This window comes from Nothobranchius furzeri, chromosome 10 (genome assembly GCF_043380555.1).
Source record: "Nothobranchius furzeri strain GRZ-AD chromosome 10, NfurGRZ-RIMD1, whole genome shotgun sequence".
NCBI classification, from domain to species: Eukaryota; Metazoa; Chordata; class Actinopteri; order Cyprinodontiformes; family Nothobranchiidae; genus Nothobranchius; species Nothobranchius furzeri.
The window spans coordinates 31,549,372-31,571,054 of record NC_091750.1 but is presented as its reverse complement, the minus strand read 5'-3'; the positions used below and the strand labels follow the sequence as shown (position 1 = coordinate 31,571,054).

Here is a 21,683-nt window from a genome sequence, read left to right as displayed (position 1 = left end):
AGGATGACTGAGAACTACACCTCCATGCTGCAGCAGCTTCAGTCACAACAGGAAGTGGAGCTTAAACGTAGCTGCTGTCAGTAACAAGCTAACAGGTTTAAACATTAAAACTCAACAGAAACAGTTCAGAAAGGAAATTAAAATGTTATTTATTATTATTATTATTATTATTTATGGTGGCAGAAGCTGGTGTGGTCCACCACAGAGAAGCTGCTCTAGCATGATGACTTTAATTATTCTACAGGTTATTGTTCAGCCTTCTGACGCTCACACACACACACACACACACACACACGCATGCACGCACACACACACACACACACACACACACACACACACACACGAGTGTTGGTGAGCGGCTGCGTCTGACTGCTGACGCTCCGTGTGTGTTGTTATTTCTGCAGTGAGACAAACTCACCTCACACCGTCCAGAGTTTGTTCTTTAAGCTTCTATTAAATCCACCGTGTTGACGTATTTAACACGTTTCCTCTACGCTGCAGGAGTTAACGTTTACGTTACGGAGTAAAAGTTCAGCAGACACGTTTGTTTATATCTGGGTGGGGGGAGGGGGCGGTGCTGCACACAGACAGCTGGTGTGATCAGCTCTGAAAAGCGTTGATCACGGGCGGGCAGACATACAGATAGATGGATGGATGGACGGACGTTTTTTTTTTACTGGTAAGTAACTACCAAAATGGCTGAACTGTTGAAACAGAAAACTATCTTGATCGTGATTTTACAAAAACAAAATAGTGATATAATTTTTTTATTCCACATCACCCCACCCCCCCTTAGTAGAGGCCCTCGCTAAGGCTTACCTTTGCTACATGCAACTAGATTCAGTGTAGCGTGTTGGCCAGGAGGAGCCTCCTCTACACTTTCTAGGACTCTGGACCCACACTTAGAGAATCCTAGGCCACACAAGGTTGCACCTGGAGGTATCGTGGAATCTATTGCAGGTGTCCTCTTAAGATCAGGGCTACAACAGACCAGATATTTCACCAAATCTGTTGATTCCAGCTGATGCTAAGGGCTTTAAAAAGAAAAAAATAGTTCTATGTGATCCCAGCCTGAGATCTCCCTTATGAGAAGGAAATTCAGGTGCTAACTGTCTAAACTATTTGTGTTAAAGAAAAACTTAAGGGGGTGATGGCCTTTTATAAGTTGCCTTTAGGGCAAACTCTTTTAATGACATGCAGTATCTTTTTATAGCAAAATATCATCCAACAAGCAAAGAGGTAAAACCACCGACATAAATATACTGGACATCTCCTTTCCATAGGCTCCAATAACACGTTTTTGAGGCCAAATGGGAGGTGGCCACCACCGCCATTTTGACCGTGTCACAGGTTCCGTCAAGCCCAGACAATTCCAAATAAGGGAAGAGAGGTGGAGCTGAGGGTGGGGCTGTAAGGCTGGGATCAACTGACGACACCCTGTCCAACTAGCTACAAGCTAACCTGAAGCTAACCCTGGCTAACCCAGAGCTAACGCGGAGGTAGGAGCCAAGCTAACGGATGTAACCACCTAGCTACAACCAAAGCTAACTCTGTGGAACACCCATCGACCGCATGGAGTTCAGGTGGAGGTTTGCGGCGCTTTTTCATGAGAAGTACCTTTCTGTGAATAAACAATATTAAATCGGTAAGTTTATAAGTTATTTCTGTAATGAAAATATATTTTGCTTTGAGAAAGTTTTCACTATTTTTAACGTACCTAGCTATTTTCCGGACTGTAAGTCGCTCCTGAGTCGCACCAGCCATTAAATGTATAATGAAGAAGAAAAAAACATATACAAGTCGTATTTTGGGGGAAATTTTATTTTTCTTACAAAATCTGAGACCAAGCGTTTCACATTGAAAGACAAGTACCGGTAACAATAACCGAATAATGCGCCGCAGCAGCGCGCCACGGTCTCCAGCAGAGGAAGGCGGTGTTTGAAACCCTCCCAGCGGGACAGGGGAACTCATTTTTGGGTCGGAGTCGGGCTGCAGCAGCGCGGTGTAGCCTACATGTTTTGTTATATAAGTCGCTCCGGAGTAGCAGGACCGGCCAGACTATGAAAAAAAAGTGCGATTTATAGTCCGGAAAATACGGTAGTTATTAGTATTTGAGATAAATTAGCAGGCTAAATACATTTCATATATTTCCAAAACGTAATACAGTGGGTCAAAAAAGTATTTAGTCAGCCACCGATTGTGCAAGTTCTCCCACTTAAAATGATGACAGAGGTCAGTAATTTACATCATAGGTACACTTCAACTGTGAGACAGAATGTGAAAAAAAATCCATGAATTCACATGGCAGGATTTTTAAAGAATTTATTTGTAAATCAGGGTGAAAAGTAAGTATTTGGTCACTTGAAACAAGGAAAATCTCTGGCTCTCACAGACCTGTAACGTCTTCTTTAAGAAGCTTTTCTGTCCTCCACTCGTTACCTGTATTAATGGCACCTGTTTGAACTCATTATCTGTATAAAAGACACCTGTCCACAGCCTCAAACAGTCAGACTCCAAACTCCACTATGGCCAAGACCAAAGAGCTTTCGAAGGACACCAGGAAAAGAATTGTAGACCTGCACCAGACTGGGAAGAGTGAATCTACAATAGGCAAGCAGCTTGGTGTGAAAAAATCAACTGTGGGAGCAATTATCAGAAAATGGAAGACATACAAGACCACTGATAATCTCCCTCGATCTGGGGCTCCACGCAAGATCTCATCCCGTGGGGTCAAAATGATCATGAGAACGGTGAGCAAGAATCCCAGAACCACACGGGGGGACCTGGTGAATGACCTGCAGAGAGCTGGGACCACAGTAACAAAGGTCACCATCAGTAACACACTACAACGGCAGGGAATCAAATCCTGCAGTGCCAGACGTGTTCCGCTGCTGAAGCCAGTGCATGTCCAGGCCCGTCTGAAGTTTGCCAGAGAGCACATGGATGATACAGCAGAGGATTGGGAGAATGTCATGTGGTCAGATGAAACCAAAGTAGAACTTTCTGGTATAAACTCAACTCGTCGTGTTTGGAGGAAGAAGAATACTGAGTTGCATCCCAAGTACACCATACCTACTGTGAAGCATGGGGGTGGGAACATCATGCTTTGGGGCTGTTTTTCTGCTAAGGGAACAGGACGACTGATCCGTGTTAAGGACAGAATTAATGGGGCCATGTATCATGAGATTATGAGCCAAAACCTCCTTCCATCAGTGAGAGCTTTGAAGATGAAACGTGGCTGGGTCTTCCAACATGACAATGACCCCAAACACACCGCCCGGGCAACAAAGGAGTGGCTCCGTAAGAAGCATTTGAAAGTCCTGGAGTGGCCTAGCCAGTCTCCAGACCTCAACCCCATAGAAAATCTGTGGAGGGAGTTGAAAGTCCGTGTTGCTCGGCGACAGCCCCAAAACATCACTGCTCTCGAGAAGATCTGCATGGAGGAATGGGCCAAAATACCAGCTACTGTGTGTGCAAACCTGGTAAAGACCTATAGTAATCGTTTGACCTCTGTTATTGCCAACAAAGGTTATGTTACAAAGTATTGAGTTGAATTTTTGTTATTGACCAAATACTTATTTTCCACCCCGATTTACAAATAAATTCTTTAAAAATCCTGCCATGTGGATTCATGGATTTTTTTTTCACATTCTGTCTCTCACAGTTGAAGTGTACATATGATGTAAATTACTGACCTCTGTCATCATTTTAAGTGGGAGAACTTGCACAATCGGTGGCTGACTAAATACTTTTTTGCCCCACTGTACTTGTTTGTATCTTGTACAGCCAACTAGTCTTTATTCTGGACTCAGTACAATTCACCAAAAGTAAAGAGACATTATACAGATGAAGTAAGCACAAGATAACTTACTGGAAGACACAGAATTATTATCATGAGAACCAGAACAAGAGAGCCTGATAACAGTCATGTGAAAATAACAGTTAAAAAGTATGTATGTATAATAGAAATAAAAATATATTAGAATTAGTGTAACTCACTGTGATCCAAACAATAAATCAGCCATAGCTGATTAGTAAATATGACATGAGGTCTGGGAGTTTTTAAGTTTCATTCTTTTATTACATTTTTTTCTTAGATCTGTTTAAAGGTCACCATGGCAGCCTGTGTGTCTCCAACATCAGCTACACAACGCAGCAAGTGTAGGTACCAAGTACCTGTCTTCACCACTTCATGTATGGTTTTGTACTTTAAACAGCTAGGCCAAACCTGTTATTTTTTTCTCCATAGCCATTTGGATCATCGGTGACAGCTGAGTGAGGCGTGGTGCCCAGAGAGCTGCAGAGACCCTCTGACACAACCTTGGCCTCCCTGACGTCCGTGTCTCCTGGTTCGGTTGGGGCGGACTGAGGTGGAAAGACCTTCTCCCCTTCTTTTTCAACTCCATGCATGGAAGAGCAGCTCCTGATGTTCTTCTCATCCACTGTGGCGGCAATGACATGGGGGTGGTCAGCAGTGTGAATCTGGTGAACATGAAGGAGGACCTGCACCGGCTTCACCTTCTACACCCTCATATCACACTGTTGAGAACTGTTCTTCCTTCACAACCCAATGTTCCACTCACTCTGCAGCTCTCTGGGCCCCTTTTATTATTTTAAGTATTTTTTAAATGTCCCGACACTTTGTGTCCTGTTATTTTATAAAATGTGACGTAAAAAATAAATGTTTTTGCTCAATTACTGGAATTTCTTTGGTTAAGACAAAAAAGGAAGAATCATTTATGCCAACTTGTTTCTACAACAGGCCTGTTTTAAGTCCAACAGTTTCTTAGCAGCCAATAGAAATGTGTTCTTCACTAACTTTACTTGGTTTAAAAATCTTACTAAAATAAACAGAGTGCTGTATTGCTAAACCGAATCATACTTATGTAAATATTAGCTTTGTAGATACTTTTTACAGATATATTTGTGTGCTAAAAAAACATAAACTTAAATAATTACTCATTCTTTATTGGAAAACAACAAAATACAGATGAGTGATTGGCCACCAGCTGTTTTTGTTCTCCTGCCAGATGAGATGATGGTGGCTGAGGAGGAGAGAAGGAAAAACCACACAGAGTAGAATACTAACTAATAATTACAATTTCTTGTTGTGTAGCTCGCCTTACGTGCACTTTACAACCTGGACCTGTGCCTGCTCACAGCATCCCGTTTGTCTGGTCTTTGGAACTGGGCCAAGAGAGGTTCTGGAACAGGAACTTTGTCCGAGTACTCCTGATATGGGAGAGGATCCACCACCACAGAGTGGAACAGCAGGTCCATAAGCTTGTGCAGGTGGAGCTGAGGGTGGGGCTGTAAGGCTGGGATCAACTGACGACACCCAGTCGAACTAGCTACAAGCTAACCTGATGCTAACCCAAAGCTAACGCGGAGGTGGGAGCTAAGCTAACGGAGGTAGCAACCTAGCTACAACCGGAGTTAACTGTGCACAACACCAGAGCTTCTGAGTCAGAGATACGCCGGGCTGACCGCTGGGTAAAACCGGGTGGAAAACATCGGTCTCCCGAGAGCTCCACAAGCCGATAGTGGGAACCCAGCTCCACCAACATGTTATATTTCAACCCATTTTCTAAAGTGCAGCATTATGTTAAATGCACTGGGTTTTACCCTATTACATTTAAATTTCATGGTTAAACAGTACATGTTAACATCTAAGCTCAGCTCGGCAGTGACCTAAAATGCATAAATATAATTTTACTTACCGAAAAACATGAAGTGGAGACTCCTTGGACGCTCTATTAGTGCAATTAATGCCACAGCAAGTCATTTTGTCTAACAATTGCACAAATAATATCCAAACAAGAATCCACACACACAGAGACTCAAAATCCCGGAGCAGTTTCCAGGCCAGACCGAGGCTCTACTGAGGCCTTTCCACGGAGCTAGCTCTGTGGTCACGTGGGTCTGATGCTCATTAATTATACAGAATTTTAGGCTTTTAATACACTTAAACAGAAGAGTGAGAAAAACATTCACCCCCCTCAGAGTTGTCATGAGTGTAAACTAGATCATTTAAACCAAAAACATGTTTTGGTACCAGGCTGTAAACATGTTTATTTCTGCTGTGAAATTGGTATTTTTAACATGGGAGTCAATGAGGATTTGCTCGCTTCTGATACCAGCCCCTAGTGGATGAGGGTGGAACTGCAATTTTTGGTACTTCCGGGTTGAGACCAATTTCAGAGCCACATTGTGGGGGCTTGGGGAAAACAAAGCAAATAGCTAAAAAATCCTAAATCTTTTAGGGATTTTGTTGTTATACTTTCTTGAGTGCATAAGTAAAAACGGTATCAAACGTAAAAGTTAAGTTATAAAATTGAAGTAAAATAAGTAATAAACATAAAACCCTATTAAAAAAACTTAATTTTAAAATATAAAGAAAAGTAAAAGAGAATCAAAGTAATGAGTCGGGTATAAAGCTAATCAAACCTAAAAGCAGATACCCACAGCAACATTTTTAACAAAGTAGGTTGGTCTGTCCAAACCGGACTGGACCGGCCCACATGCCCGGTAGGCCAGATGGCCAGTCCACCCCTGTCTCTGATGTGTGATGTATCTCCAGGTGGACAACCAGCTGCTGGGCACCACCCAGCCTGTGATCCTGTGGATGACTCCATCTTCTGGTGACAGCGGAACCAACAACAGCAGCCCGGCACTGCAGGTCAACTCCGTCAAGGTTCCCAGCAGCCTTATGCTCACAACACTCTTCAAGGTTAATCACACCATCTTCACACTTTCCAAATTGAGAGTAGTATTTAGATTTTAGTGCTCATTGGAGAATGACAACTTACATCAGTGAGCTCCAAATACAGACAGTTTAACTATGGGTGATGCATCAGTACAGGTATGTATGCAAGCTTTTCCCTGCAGTAGCACAGGCCTCAGCATAAACTGATGCCATGGAGCAGGCAGTGAACAGTCAGCGAGGCAAACATAAATATGGAATTTTAGCCCATTCTTCATACTCAATGGATCCCATTTAGTTACACAAGCTGCTAAATCTGTTGAGCTAAAATGACAATTGTCTAAATTTGAGTTGTCCCTGGCTGAACTCTGAATTATCTACCCATCATTTTCACCAGCTGTCTCATGAATGAGTGAATTTCCTCCAACAGACTCACCAGTATCACTCCTGAACCTCATATTTGGTTGTGAGCTGGCATTGTGATTTAGCACTACTTAGATGTAGCCAGCCTTACGCTGACAAAAAAGTAACTAGGTAACTTTTACTTTGAGAAAATTGTATTTATGATACTTGAATAATAAGTTGAGCAAGTAGTTTCACTTAATAATAATAATAATCATCAAACTTAAATAGGGCTTGTACTTGTGCTTGGTAAATGGTCTGTATTTGATATAGCGCCTTCTAGAGTCCTGGAACCCCCTAAGGTGCTTTACAACACAACCAGTCATTCACCCATTCACACACTGATGGCGATGAGCTACCATGTAGCTACAGCTGCCCTGGGGCACACTGACAGAGGCGAGGCTGCCGAGCACTGGCGCCACCGGTCCCCCCGACCACCACCAGCAGACAAGGGGGGTTAAGTGTCTTGCCCAAGGACACGACAGCAGTGACAGACTGAGTGGGGCTCAAACCTGCAACCTTCTGATTACAGGGCTTAAGGAGTACTTAACTCCTGTGCCACCGCCACTTAAGTAAAAAATCATCAAATTATTGGTAGGAAAAGTAGGACATTTGAGTACTCTTTCTACCTCTGATGAAGACTGAAAACTCGAGCTATAAAACAAGCTAATATCCAAATCAAAAGTAAAGAAGGACAAAAATGGGCATTATTGACTATAGGTGCTCTAAAGGCTCACGTGGTAGGCCTGTGTTTTTGAGTATTACTATTGTAATTATTGGTCCAATATACGGGTTCCCAAATTGGGGGTCGGGGCGTAAATACGTACGTGCCATGAAAAGGTCTCGATATTTAACAGGCTTCCGGTTGGAGGGCAAGAACTCGTTACTTTTCCAATAGGGCAGATGGCAGGTGAAGCTGAGCCAAGCATAGTCCGAGTCGGTGCAGATCACCCTGTGCACCGCCATCAGCAGCAAGTTTCAGGACTGTTAGGATCCCAGCTTCTTCTGGCAACTGTGAGGTCTGGGGGCCCAACTGGTAGCACCAGGAGTCTTTCTGGTCAGCTTTCACCCAAACGTCACCCACGCCTGAACTCAGCTCAGCAGTGCGTCGAAAGGAGCTGCCATCAACGTACACATCTGGTATCCCCTCACAGAGAGAGTTGTTGTTGGGGTCTGGGGAGGGTCAGCTGGCAGGACTAATGCAGAAGTGTCGTCCGAGCAATGCTGGCACACAGCCAGACCCATGCCAAGAGTAGTACGGCGGCTCTGGGCATAGCGTCTGCACAAAACACGAGTCCTGCATATCGGGAGGGGCCGGGGTCACGCTGGGGGACACTGGCTAGCTGGTGATTGAGGACGGGGAGGGATTTGATCAGAAATCAAGGAGGTTTTGACAAATAAATAAACAAATGGCCGTACTGGCCCACTTGAGAGGGAGGCTGGATGTATCTGCTGCTCTATTATGGGGTCTCCGACGGATGGGGGAAAGGTGAAAGGTCGACACCGGCCCTAGAGCACACTGGCCATTCTGGAATTCTCCAGAACTCACAGATGGCCAGTCCGCCACTGTTTGTCTCAGGACTGTTGCTCGTACCAATTCAAACTAAATCACAAGTGAAGGCTTTTACTCGCAACAGCCGGTTATAGCATGGATTTACCGAATCTTCACGCTTTGCCTACGATTTGTTAGAACGCTAGCTAAAGTTTTGATTGGCCTTTGTCACCACAGAACTGCAGGAAGATTTTTTATGTTGGAATGACCACATTTAGCCCGTCCTACTCCGAATGCTGTTACTAATAATGAAATGTGCTCTCAGCATCTCATGGTGACCGCCCGCCACTTTACCGTCATCATCGAGGAGAAGCTGTTGCTCAAGCTACTCAGCTTCTTTGGTTATGGAGAGGCAGAGGCAGGTGGGTCTCCATTTTTGATCTCTGGTAATATTTGCTTATATGCTTGCTTGTAAACTTCTTCACCTGTTATAAATACAGAGCTGGAGAAACTGGATGAAAACCTGCATGAGAGACCCAATGAGGAAGCAGGACCTCCTCAACGCTACTACTTTGAGAATTTGAAGATCAGTTTTCCTCAGATCAAACTCAGTGTCTTCACTTCACACAAGCTGCCTGCAGACCTCAAGGTAACACAGAATCATGCCGATATCAGCTTTACTTCAAAGACTTGTCCACACTCACTCCAACGTTCAGCTGACCAGGATTTGTTGGTGGTCCCTCGCTCCAGGTGTAGATCAAGGAGATCGTGCGTTTGCACTTTTGGTGTCATGTTGCGGTTTGAGTGCTTGACATGCATGACATGCAGAATCAACACAGCAAACCGATGTAAATAAGAATGAAGGTTTTCTTGAAACGATGAGCAACTATGGGTGTCCCAAACTGGGCAATGCAGGGAGGGCAGGACCTGGTCAGTAAGCAGAATCAGGGTTAGTTGGAGGTTTGGTACATTGATGGAGGAGGAGGAGGAAGTTGCATGGAAAGTGGTTGTCAGGTCTGAGGTAGCGGGCTCCAGGGAGGGTGGATGAGCGGTGGTGAGCGGGACTACATGAAGGGAGACGCAGGCTGGTGAGAGAGGTCCAGGAGTTTGGCTGGGGGTGAGAAGTTGAGCAGGATCTGAAGAAAACAAGAAGCAAACATCAGGTAGGGTTAACAGGTAATGTAACTAAACTTAGGGTTAACTAGAGACTAGAGTTGGTTATCAAAGTGGCAAGAGAAAGTCCAACTAGGAGATACCCATGTGGAGTAATCAACCAGCGTTGAGCAGTGGTCTCCCGCCTCCTTGTAAGCCAGCAGTGGCTGACAATGGATCTGCTGCAGTTGGTCCCGTTCAGACACCGCTCACCTGGAATGGCTGCTAGAGGCTGATTAGAGGATGAGCTCACCTCAGACCTTCACACTTGGCTCCAACTCTGTGGAAAGGTCACCCTTTGACTGTTAGGCAGGGGCCTTCCCTCCTGAAGTCTTGTCTGAAGGCCCATTATTATGTCCAGCCCTTTATATTAGGGTTCCAAGCCCAACGGGCAGGGAACCCTATTGTTTTTGTACGGATTTTTCATTATTATTCTTCTCTGCTAAAACTATATGGGCACAGGAGCCAGAAAATGCCAGGAAAAATCTAACATGGCAGTCTGATAGAAAATCCGGACCGCTACTCAGATTCAAAAATTCAGACCCAGAAAACACTAGATGGCGCTATTGTGAAGGTCGATATGTGTTAGCTAATAACTCCCAAACCATAGGCCTTACCTTCAATAACGTTTGAATGTTCTTGATCCTTGGATCATTCTGCATCTTTTTTGTGTTTGGCCACGCCCATTTCCGCCTAACTAGAGTTTTGGCAAAATCACAGAAAACACTAAAACTATTTTTATCACCAATTCGTCATTTTTAGTCGAATCAACTTCAAACTTGGGATTTATGATCTATCGATGAAGATAAGTTATTGTAATGAAGAACTTTGCAGAAATATTGCAAATTGGGCTAATGACACTATGGCTGTGTCTCAATTCAGGGTCTGCATCCTTCGAAGGACCCAGCCCACCCCGCCGACGTGGGCTGGGTAGACCGGATGTTAACGGCTGTGAATTTGGACAGGCCTAGCCTTCATGACTGATTTCTCATGACCCCATGATGATCCAAGAATATTTTTGAAATGTTTTTAAAAAAAATTTTTTTTTAATGAATTTAATAAACATTGTCAGTAATATTGAAATGGTAAATGGTAAATATCCTGTATTTGTATAGGGCTTTTGTAGGGTTCTACAATCCCTCAAGGCACTTTACAACACAATCAGTCTGTCACCATTCACACACACAGTCACACACTGGTGGGCATGACATTCACTGTAGCCACAGCTGCCTTGGGGAGCACTGAGAGATGAGGCAGCATTCTCTGGTCAGAGTCGGGATCGAACACACAACGTTCCGATTACTGGAAAACCCGCTCCACTTCCTGACCTACTGCTGTCCCATACAGCACATGACTTAATTGACAAAATCTTCACGATTTTTAAAAATAAAACGATGGAAATGGATTGTAATAGGGATTGAGATGTCAGCCATGCCTATGAAAGATTTTCCTATAGGCTGTGCAAAAGGTTCAAGGAGTTATCCCAAGTGTTCGTTTCAATGCGCAGGTTGAAGTGTGCTGTCGGCACGCTGGCAGGAGAACGTGTTGTTGGGGCGGGGCCATGTGAGGAATGGCGAAGGCGGGGACATTGTGTGAAATCTGATGTTATGGGAGGCTGTGGGTGGACAGACTGATTCTCAGACAGATCTATTAAAACACCTCATGCTGCTGTTCTTTGGTTTAGAGTAACCGCCATTTTGACCGTGTCACAGGCTCTGTCAAGCCCAGACAATTCCACAAAAGGGAAGAGAGGTGGAGCTGAGGGTGGGGCTGTAAGGCTGGGGTCAACTGACGACACCCGGTCGAACTAGCTACAAGCTAACCTGAAGCTAACCCAAAGCTAACGCGGAGTTGGGAGCTAAGCTAACGGAGGTAGCAACCTAGCTACAACCGGAGTTAACTGTGCACAACACCAGAGCTTCTGAGTCAGAGATACGCCGGGCTGACCGCTGGGGAGAACCGGGTGGAACACAGAGGTCTCCGAGAGCTCCACAAGCCGATAGTGGGAACCCAGCTCCACCAACATGTTATATTTCAACCCATGTTCTAAAGTGCAGCATTATGTTAAATGCACTGGGTTTTACCCTATTACATTTAAATTTCATGGTTAAACAGTACATGTTAAAATCTAAGCTCAGCTCCTGCAGTGACCTAAAATACATAAATATAATTTTACTTACCGAAAAACATGAAGTGGAGACTGTAAACATGTTTATTTCTGCTGTGAAATTGGTATTTTTAACATGGGAGTCAATGAGGATTTGCTCGCTTCTGACACCAGCCCCTAGTGGATGAGGGTGGAACTGCAATTTTTAGTACTTCCGGGATTGCTTCAATTTTTGAGCCGCATTGTGGGGGCTTGATTGTAACTTTGTTTATGTTTATATGTATTTCTGTCAACATTTACTTAGATTTTTGATCTGGGAAGCAAAATGAAGCTTTGTCTGCGTAAGAGATGCTTACATGTAGTCGTAGAGACTAAAGGTTTAGAGGAGCAAAGCTGTTAGACTGGTTTCTACTGACCCATATGAATAAGTGGTTATTTCCGCAGGCTCTGAAAGGCACTTTGGGCTTCCCTCTGGTTCGTTTTGAAGATGCCATCATCAACATGTATCCATTCACCAGAGTGCACCCCTATGAGACTCAGGAAATCATCATCAACGACATCCTCAAACACTTCAGAGAGGTCAGTCAACGCATCACATTTGGAGCTTGCAGTCCTATGATAGTCCTATTCTGGGCATCTTTTAAAGCCTTTTACATCTAGTAAAGCCACTTTTACATCTGGGTCGGCATGGACCAGTCTTGAAAGGGTACGTTTTGTTTCTAATCTGGGTCATCGTTGCGTTTTCCTGTCCGTCCTAACCCTCTTTTCCCTGACCTCGTCCCCGGAGATTCAGCCAGGGTGTGGCCCTGCCTGCATATTAGGGGCTGATTGGCCAGCTGAAATTCATGCCTACCACCTCTGAAAAAAGAAGATTAAATAACGTTTAAAATACATATATAATATAATAAAGTGTGTGTGTCAGAGCGTGGGAGCAAATTAATAAAATAATGTGGTTCAGAACTCCAAAATGCAGCACAGCTCATGCCCACCTTTATCTTACGGAAGACATCACAGATTTTCTCGCACATTATTAATGCCACCCACATGCTGAGAGATTTTAACATTCCTGAGAAGTTCTTGGGAAACATTTGTGAGCAAAAACCACTCGTATGAGACCCAATCAATGCGATCCACCCCTGACCGTACTGACCCAGACATGTAAGCAGCTTAAGTGTGTTAATGAAGCCTGCCTTCCACTTCTTCTGCTGTGTATGCTGGTTTTGTTAAAATTCTTACAAGCCGAACATCGTCTAAATGAAATGCAACCCTTTTCTGCTAAATTGGTTGAAAAGGTTAAGCAGATTATGTTTTCCCACATGGATGGTTGAGGTTGCACTCACACTAAGATGATGGTCAATCTGGCCTCCTATGAAAAATATTCAAACCAGTTTATCCAAAAACAGCCAGACGATATCTTGAGTCTGATTCTTGAGATGGTAACAAGGTAGACTCCTCTTATTTAAAAGATACTCAAGGTGATGTTCTGACCCTGATGGAGGGTCTCCAGAGGGTTCAGTGTATCCCGTATACTTACCATGGTATGGATTTTTCTTTAAAACGTGTTGTTGTAAACCGTACCCTTGCAGACATTGTCCGTAAATATGTGGGTTTTCCACTTCACAGAGTGGCTTTACTCTGCTCTACAGTTTGGGTGGTTTTACTATTACAACTGAGAAATGACTATAGTGTGTGGGCTCATCATAGCAGATTGGTGACCCGACATAAAAGTAGCATGAGCTGATATGTACACATGCAAAGTTATTTGTATGCTACACAGAAGTTAAAACAAGGCAACAATGTTGGACATGGCAGGGCTGTACGTTAACATTTGTAGCTTCTAGTGAAGGTTGTAGGTTTTGTAGCACAGAACAAAAGGTTGTAGCACCAGCATAAAAAAACGTGTTACAATCTCTGAAAACCAAAAGTAGTTCTTATAATTACTTTAACACACTGACAAACACCAGTAGTGCATATAATTAAAACACAATAACAACCACCAAAGCAGATTCCTGGTAGCGTGACTCTGAAGCCTGATTCATGCTTCTCCGTCTGCGTCAGTGCGGAGACACGCAACGCCATTATCCGTCCTTGCGTAGGGCTCCGGCAGGCACGCAAGTACGTACGGAGTCGAGCCCACTTTTTTAAACATCCGTCGAACGAGACGGATTACGCAAGCTTGTGATTGGTCAGGACGCCGCTGTTGTTTACAGCGCCGCCATTGCAAAGAGAGCCGAGGATAACTAGCGGCAGACACGGAGAAGCTTGAAGAATACCTCGCAAAAAAACTCTAAAAATATGAACGTTTAATTCTCCCGTGACTGGAGGAGTGAAAAAATGCGCAGCAAGCATTTTATTTGTGGACGGAAACGTCAGGAAACGTGGGTTTAGAGGTGGGGAGCGCATGAAGAGGTGGGAGAATGAGAGACAAATATGTCCGTGTTAAAAAGTCTCTTATATACACAAAACACAATATAAACACACTATTTTGGGCCGATACATGACAGGATACCACAGAACAGCGCTACGCCCTCTGCTGTCCTGCCGGGCAATTGCTTTGCAACACTCTCCAGGAGACGGAGAAGTATGAGAGTAAAACGCTTCCTTCAACCCGTGCTTGTCTGTCCCTTGCGTAGCTGACGGAGAAGCATGAACCAGGCTTAACTCATGTACTTTACTATAAAACTGATTCTGAAATATCTTCAGACATTGTCAGTGTAATTTTGAAAAGAACATTTTCTTTTATTCAAATTAGTGTAGATTTGTTCATTACAGCAGCATAGACACAGAAGGGTAGACACCACACCGATCACTACTGTGTATGATAGATTTTTATAAACTGTATGGTTAACAGGATGTTTTAGCTAAGGCTTTAGCTCCGTGGACATCTGGAGCTCTCTAACTGTGTTAGAGCTCCATTCATAAACCCGTTCACACGCCAGAATGAGAGCTCACTTTAATATTCATCAGGCAAAACACGTGCGAGTTTGGTTTACGTTCACAAAAATAATAATAAGTTCAGGAATGATCGTTGAATGAACTGGTCCAAGTACAACACCACCGTGTTGTATTTATAAACTTTAACCTTCTCAGGCGTACCTCGCTTTGGTGCAGGTTGTGTTTTTGTGTCTTCTTGTTTGTTTGTTTTTCTGTTCTGGTTTAAAATAGGACTGCAGCTATTGGATATTTTAGTATTTGAATATTCTATTGAATCTTCTGATTAATCGAATATTCCATTTGACATGTTTCAAGTGAAAGGAGACCATGGTCTGCTGCAAAAAACATGAAATAAAACAACAAAATGTAGCGTAAAAGTGAACTTGATAAGGATTGACACTACAAATTAATTATGACCAATAAGATGTGATGATTCCATATAAATATCAACCTGATTGATCTTTGAATGTTTAACCAGAAGATTCTAGGGTTCTTTGCTTCTTCAGGGACCATAAACACTTGGTATTAATTCAGAAAGAGTCAGTATATAGTTTATAGAATGAATTTAATTCTTTTTACTAAACTAATGATTATACATGACAAGATATGAATAATGAGATGTGGTGTGGTGGATGTGAGATGATGTAATGGAAGCAAGATGTTTAGCAAAACCATTCTTTGTATCTGAGAAAATTGTGAAATCTGGGTGTAAAAGAATGTATTTGTTTATAAACTAGAGAGTTGTTTATTTAAAAAAAAACTGCATCAGATGCAATCTGTCGTGCCAAGTCTACGCACCCTTGTTGTGGAGGTTCTCGTTCAATCCGGGGGGTCGTGCGGGTTACTGCCGGTGGAGTGAACCGCAGATATCAGGAACCCGTAGACAGTTCCGATAGGACCCGTCCAGTCTGAGATCCCTCCAGGTGAAGGCAGGAAGTTCACTTCAATTCAAGTTTATTTCTATAGCACCAAATCAGGACAAGAGTCTTCTCAAGGACCTTCACATGGTAAATATTCCTATACAGGTCAGTTCAATGAGCCAATCAGTAAAATGTTTCCTGTTTAAGGAACCCAGCAGGTTCCACAAAAATAAACAACCAATGATGAACAAGAGTCTGCTTCTAGACTTGCAGAAAAGGGACCCACAACAATACATCAGGAGCAAGCTATCACGGCGTCAACTTGATGAAGAAATATAAAATCAGCATTGTTTAACTGAACAATCACACGATAATAAATCACAGTGCATTTAGTGCCAACCATAGCCTTAAGACCTGTGTTGAACGTGCCCAAGTCCATACTTCTGAGAGCACCATGTGAGCACCTGTGTGTGTACACACGCTTGTTTATGTAAGGTTTCTCTATAGGAGCGTCCAATAGAGAGTGTGAGGGACCACAGATCTGCCCCCCAAAGATGTGTAGAAGATGGAGGGAGCTCCAAGTCCCAGAGATCCAGGAGCTGTCCCAGAGGACAGGGACCCAAAGGAGACTGCGACTAGAAAAGCCCCTGCCCCCTCAAGAGGCGCAGAGGATCGCCCCGGGGGGCCACAACCAGCAGCCGGCAGAGTCCCGGGAGATATCAGCAGCAAGCCCACAGGCCCGCCCGCAGCCTCCCACCCCCCAGCCGGCCGAGCCCGGGATCCAGCGGCCTGGACCCAGGGGCAACCACCCCCACCGGGGACCCAGCAGAGCCAAGGGACCCAGATCCCACCAGGCAGCCTCCGGGATTGATCAGGCAGGTGCCAAAAATCTTAAACCCCCTGACCTGGGAGCCACGAACATTCAGGCAGATCAAGGCACCACACCCCACACCAGGTGTGGCAGGGGGACGAAGATTTATAGCATCAAAAGAAGTCCCAGGAGAAGGGAGGAGTCAAAGTCCCCACCTGACATATACAGTCATACACAGACATAGTCACACACTCCCTCCCTCATGCCCGCACATACACATAGAACCTAAGAATTAGAAAAATGCATGCCGGACACCCACTCATGCTCCCCATACACACCCTATTCACTCTGGTCCCGGTACTGCTGCACATGAGGTACAACCATTACCGGTTCCCAGAGTTTGACCCTTTCTGCTGGGGTGCTGATGAGCAGGCTCCCCTGCCCAATGCTGAGCAAAGCAACCCACCACCCCAGACCCCAACCGGACGGCCAGATCCCCCTTCTAGCCTCCAGCCCTGGGAAGCCAAGCGACAACAGAGGTGTGCTAAGACCCCTAGTCTCCCTCCGTCTGCCCCAATGCAGTGTTAGTGTGTGTTGATGAGGTGAATTCCATGGCTGTGGTGAGCGGGCATTGCGGGTATCGTCTGGCCTATGCCAGCTGATGCCACCACACCACCCCACTTGCACCCACAGCCCTCAGTGTCTAAGTTCACTTTAAAATTGGAAGCGGGCACCGGCACTCGGGATGAGGCTGAAAAATCCCCCTGCCAAGTGCCGTTGAATGTGCTCACTCCCAAGGCCCTAAGTGTGTGTTTGTGTGGAATATCGTTGGTGGAAGTGTTTTAGGTGCAAATAAAATTGGGGGCTGGTTTCCACAGGAATGTGGAAATGGAGTCCATACCTGCACCCCCTGACTTGTCCACCCCCCAAGCTCCTATGTGCATGTTTGTGTGAACATATGAGGGAGCAGGAGGAGAAAAATGTGTGGGGATGGGGAGGAATGGCTGGTTGGACTTAAGCCCTCCAGGGAGACAGCTTCCCCACTGGCCCCAATAGGCACCTCTGGTGCTGTTGCCAAAATGCCACCCAGGGCATGGAGACCCCAGCCCATCTTGCCAAGGCCCAAAGTAGCAGCATCACAGAGCCTCACGGAGTCTCAGGGCACCAACCCAGCCCCACCCCAGCAGAATATCTACTCCCATCCCTGCATTTGCACAACTTCCAGAACATATAAGACATAGGACATCCAGGTAAGGTTGGGTCCTCCCCCTCCTGGACATCCTCCCCCCCAGAGGGGGGGCAGCAGCAGCCCCCCAGTTCCAGACACCCCTAGTGAACCCACCTCCAGATAACGTCCGAATACTCCAAACTCAGACCTCCACCCCATCACCCACATCATCCCGCAGGACAATATCTATGATCCCCCACCATCGCTATGTGATGGAACCGATCAAAGGAGCCCAGAGAGGTTAATCTGAAGTGGAAGCAGAGGCTAAATCAAGTGTAATATGATCTAACAAAAAAATTTCTGTACTGGTTAATGCAGAGAGTTTCTCTATTTCTCCAATTCAAGAGGATAGTTTTCTTAGTGACGCATATGGCAGTCAGAACCACGTGAACCAAAGATGTTTCAATCGGGACATCGTCCAGGTTTCCCAGTAAACAAAGAGAGGGGGTGGTTGGGATATGACATTTCAGAGACTTTGACAGGTTTTCACATTCTCTACCCCTAAATTCCTGGACAGGTGGACAGGACCACAGTGCATGAATGTAATTGTCAGGAATGTTGTTTGTGCAGTGTGTACAGGTGTCAGACGACACAAACCCCATCTTGAACATCCGATGACCTGTATAGTGTACTCTGTGTAGAATTTTGTACTGAATTAGTTGTAAATTGGGGTGTCTGATCATTTTAAAAGTTTTTAAACAAGTTTGGGACCAGAAGTTCTGGTCAAAGCTAACTGATAGATCCACCTCCCATTTTTCAATAGGGATTGCAATTCTATCGTCTATTTTGGACAGTGTCTTATATACTTTAGACAGTAGTTTGGGGGGTTTGAGATTATAGAAGTCTAATACCCTTGGTGGTGTTTGTAATTCTATTTTATTGAGCTTAAATTTTTGTTTGACTACAGATTTAATTTGGTGGTATTCTAAAAAGCTATTCTTATCCATTCCAAATTGGGAGACTATTTGATTAAATGGGATGAAGTCCAATCCTTCATATATGTGTTCCAGGTATAGGATTCCTTTATTTTTCCAGTCCGGAAGGTTCATCATTTGGTTATTTTTTCAAAATATCAGGATTATTCCAGATAGGTGTGCGTCTGCATGGTACTAGTGAAGACTCTGTCATTTTAAGATACTCCCACCATGCTGTCAGAGAGGTGCTGATACTAATACTTTTGAAGCCTTCATGTTTTCTTATGCTTGAGCTAATAAATGATAAGTCTGAAACCTCTATCGTATTGCAAAGTGTCTGTTCTGTCTAACCAGGACTCATCTAGTGGGTTATCTTGCAACTACCTTGGTATATATTGCAGCACGTTCAACACATTCTTACACCCAAAGCATCAAATAATGCAGGGACGCGTTGTCCCAGAGCATCGGATACCGACGCCCACGGTGAGACGGACATTTAACCGTCTTATGAACTTCTTAACCTTCCCCTCACCCTCATTCTAACCTTAACTAGGGTGCGCATGCGAAGCTTAATTGGAAAATACTGAGTTAAGGTTAGGATAGGGGTAAGGGGAAGGTTAGATCGCTAAAGGTTCGAGGAATAATGTCCGTGTCACCGCGGGCGTCAGATACTGACACCCCCCGACGACACGTGTCCCAGCGCGCCCTTTCCCGACGCGCTGGGGCTCCCTACTCGTCATATTTTGATGCTTGGTCACACGCGTCATTATTTGATGCTTTGGGTGTGAGAATGTGTTTGCCTGTTGGCTAAGAAATAATTATAAAAGTTGGGCAACTCCAGTCCTCTTCTGTCTTTGGTCTTCTGAAGCATTTTTAAGCTAATTCGTGGAGGTTTATCCTGCCAAAGCAATTTAGTGATTGAGGAGTCCAGAGATCTAAACCAGTCAGCTGGTGGCCGTATTATTTTTTGTTTTCAGCTGCCAATCGCCATGCGCCATGGAGCGGCGGCTTACAGCGGTGCTTTGTCATAATTTAGTCTCATGTCTAAATCGGCTCCGGCAAATCCTTCGTGTAACTTCTTACTTTTCGTTTGCAGTCGACATGATTATTGAGCTCACCAGAAATACTTGGTATTATTATTGAATTATTTTAATCACTTTTGCACACAACATGCTAATGTCTGCTATTCACTTCCATTATTTATCCTCAGCTAAAGCAGACGGACTGCTTTAGCTCAGCGCTAGATAACAAAATGCTTTTTTCTCACTCTTCCAACTCTGGGGATTACGACAATAGACAAAATTTCACTTGGGGTGGAATATCCCTTTTAATATACATGAATAATAATACTATTGATAAAATGGCTTGAATGCCGACACCAGTTCGAAGCACAACTACTGGCTCTAGAGCACACCAGCCATTTTGGGATTGTCCAGAACTCGCAGATCGCCAGTCCACCTCTGGTGTACATGGTTTCCAGTAGCTGATCTTAAAATGAATGCCTGATTGCTTGGTGCCGCCCTGGGCGCTCTGTGCTCTATGTACTGTGCATGATGCATGTGTACTAGCCCTGCAGTAACAGAATCTGTTTTCTCCCCGTGTCCTGTCTGGCTGTGAAGCAAACAGAACTGATGTCTGAATGCTGGTGACAAGCCTTACAGATTTACTCTCAGGTGGAGCATCAAAGCTTCTGCTTTAATGCCACGCCTGATACTTAAAACCTTATTGTTGTTGTTTTTTGAATGATTGTAATTCCGACCAGACACGGAGTCAGAGGAGAAAGAGAACGGTAGAGACAAAAGGAAGGGGGGGTGTTCCACAAAAATAAACAATCAATGATGAACAAGAGTCTGCTGCTAGACCTGCAGAAAAGGGACACACAACGATACAACAAGAGTAAACTATCACTGTGTCAACCTGATGAGGAAATTTTCTTCTCAGCCTTCAGAGAGTACAGACGCTTTTTTTCTCAGCTCCCTTATCGGCTTCCCCAAGGCTCTTGTCCTGTCTGCCTACAGAGCACTTCTCTGCATTTCTCCTGAAACCACTACTCTTTTTTGGAAATATGGACTTAATTAACTGGTCATTCAACGCGATTGACAAAATTTTTTCTACGATGAGAACGGAGAAGGGGGCGCCCACCTGTCCCGAGGTGACATTCGCATCGGGATATGCACTCGATTCTTGGGAGGTCTGGCGAATCGTGTGCCTCTCTCAGCTGTCCATCGAGGACGTGGAAGATTTGTGGATGTTTGGCCTGATGATCACTGGATTTCTTCTGATTGAAGTGGGAGGATATCTGGTTTTCTGGAAATTTGGGAAAACGGGAGCGATTGGAGTGCGACCCATACCCACGGAATGTGCCGCTCGGGCGGTGACCTCACAAACTGGGACGTTACTCGAGGTGAACCGCAAGCTGGATAATGTCCTCGCAGCATTGCCTGTGATAGTACGCAAGATGGATTTGATCTCGGAGAGGGTCGCCGGACGATGTGGGGATGTTTAGAACGTAAAATTGGCTCACTGGTGGACATGAATGACCACTTATAGACTCCAAGGCGGAGAGGAAAAATTATCTCTGCCTGCCCTAAACAAAGTCATGTTTATCCTTATCTGACGCCATAGCAGCCTCTCAAGGCTGCTCAACACACCCCCACGAAAGGAGGAATGCCGACAGATGCTGTGTCCCGACCTTCACCCTCTTCCTTCAGATTGAGACGTCTGCGGGAAACTTCAATGTGCTCTCTGGTCCTTATCTCTCCCTCCCACCTGTTGGTCTGCAGCTGGTCGATGCGCCGCAGTGGCAGCTCCCATTGGAGGCTTCAGGATCCCGCCCATCCCCGCCTCCCCATCGGACTCTGATGTTGTATCTGTGCTGTTTGTGCTTCCATGTTTAAAGGAGGTTTTTTTGTATAATAGAGTTACTCCCCGCTGGGGCTAACTCTGCTATGCCCTTTTTTTACCTACCCCCACTTATCCTCATGTAATACCCTTTTCATCTATCTATTAAGGTAGCGCGACTCATGTTGCGAATGACCGCAGTCACCAATTCTTGTTATGTGTCTTACCCACGTATGTCT

The 21,683-nt window shown here is 44.7% G+C and overlaps 1 protein-coding gene across 4 annotated transcripts in view; it reads left to right on the top strand.

The window, feature by feature from the left end:
- The window catches only part of vps13d (vacuolar protein sorting 13 homolog D), a 206,285-nt gene that overhangs the window by 174,217 nt on the left and 10,385 nt on the right, over positions 1-21,683 (top strand). For 2 of the 4 annotated variants that reach the window (XM_054745595.2, XM_054745599.2), the window contains exons 60-63: positions 6,581-6,730; positions 8,923-9,019; positions 9,098-9,246; positions 12,301-12,435. In XM_054745595.2, coding sequence (XP_054601570.1) covers positions 6,581-6,730; positions 8,923-9,019; positions 9,098-9,246; positions 12,301-12,435 — 531 coding nt within the window. Of the gene's footprint in view, positions 1-4,097; positions 4,418-6,580; positions 6,731-8,922; positions 9,020-9,097; positions 9,247-12,300; positions 12,436-21,683 lie in introns of those variants that run through there. The other 2 variants (XM_054745598.2, XM_054745597.2) reach the window with 2 other exon arrangements.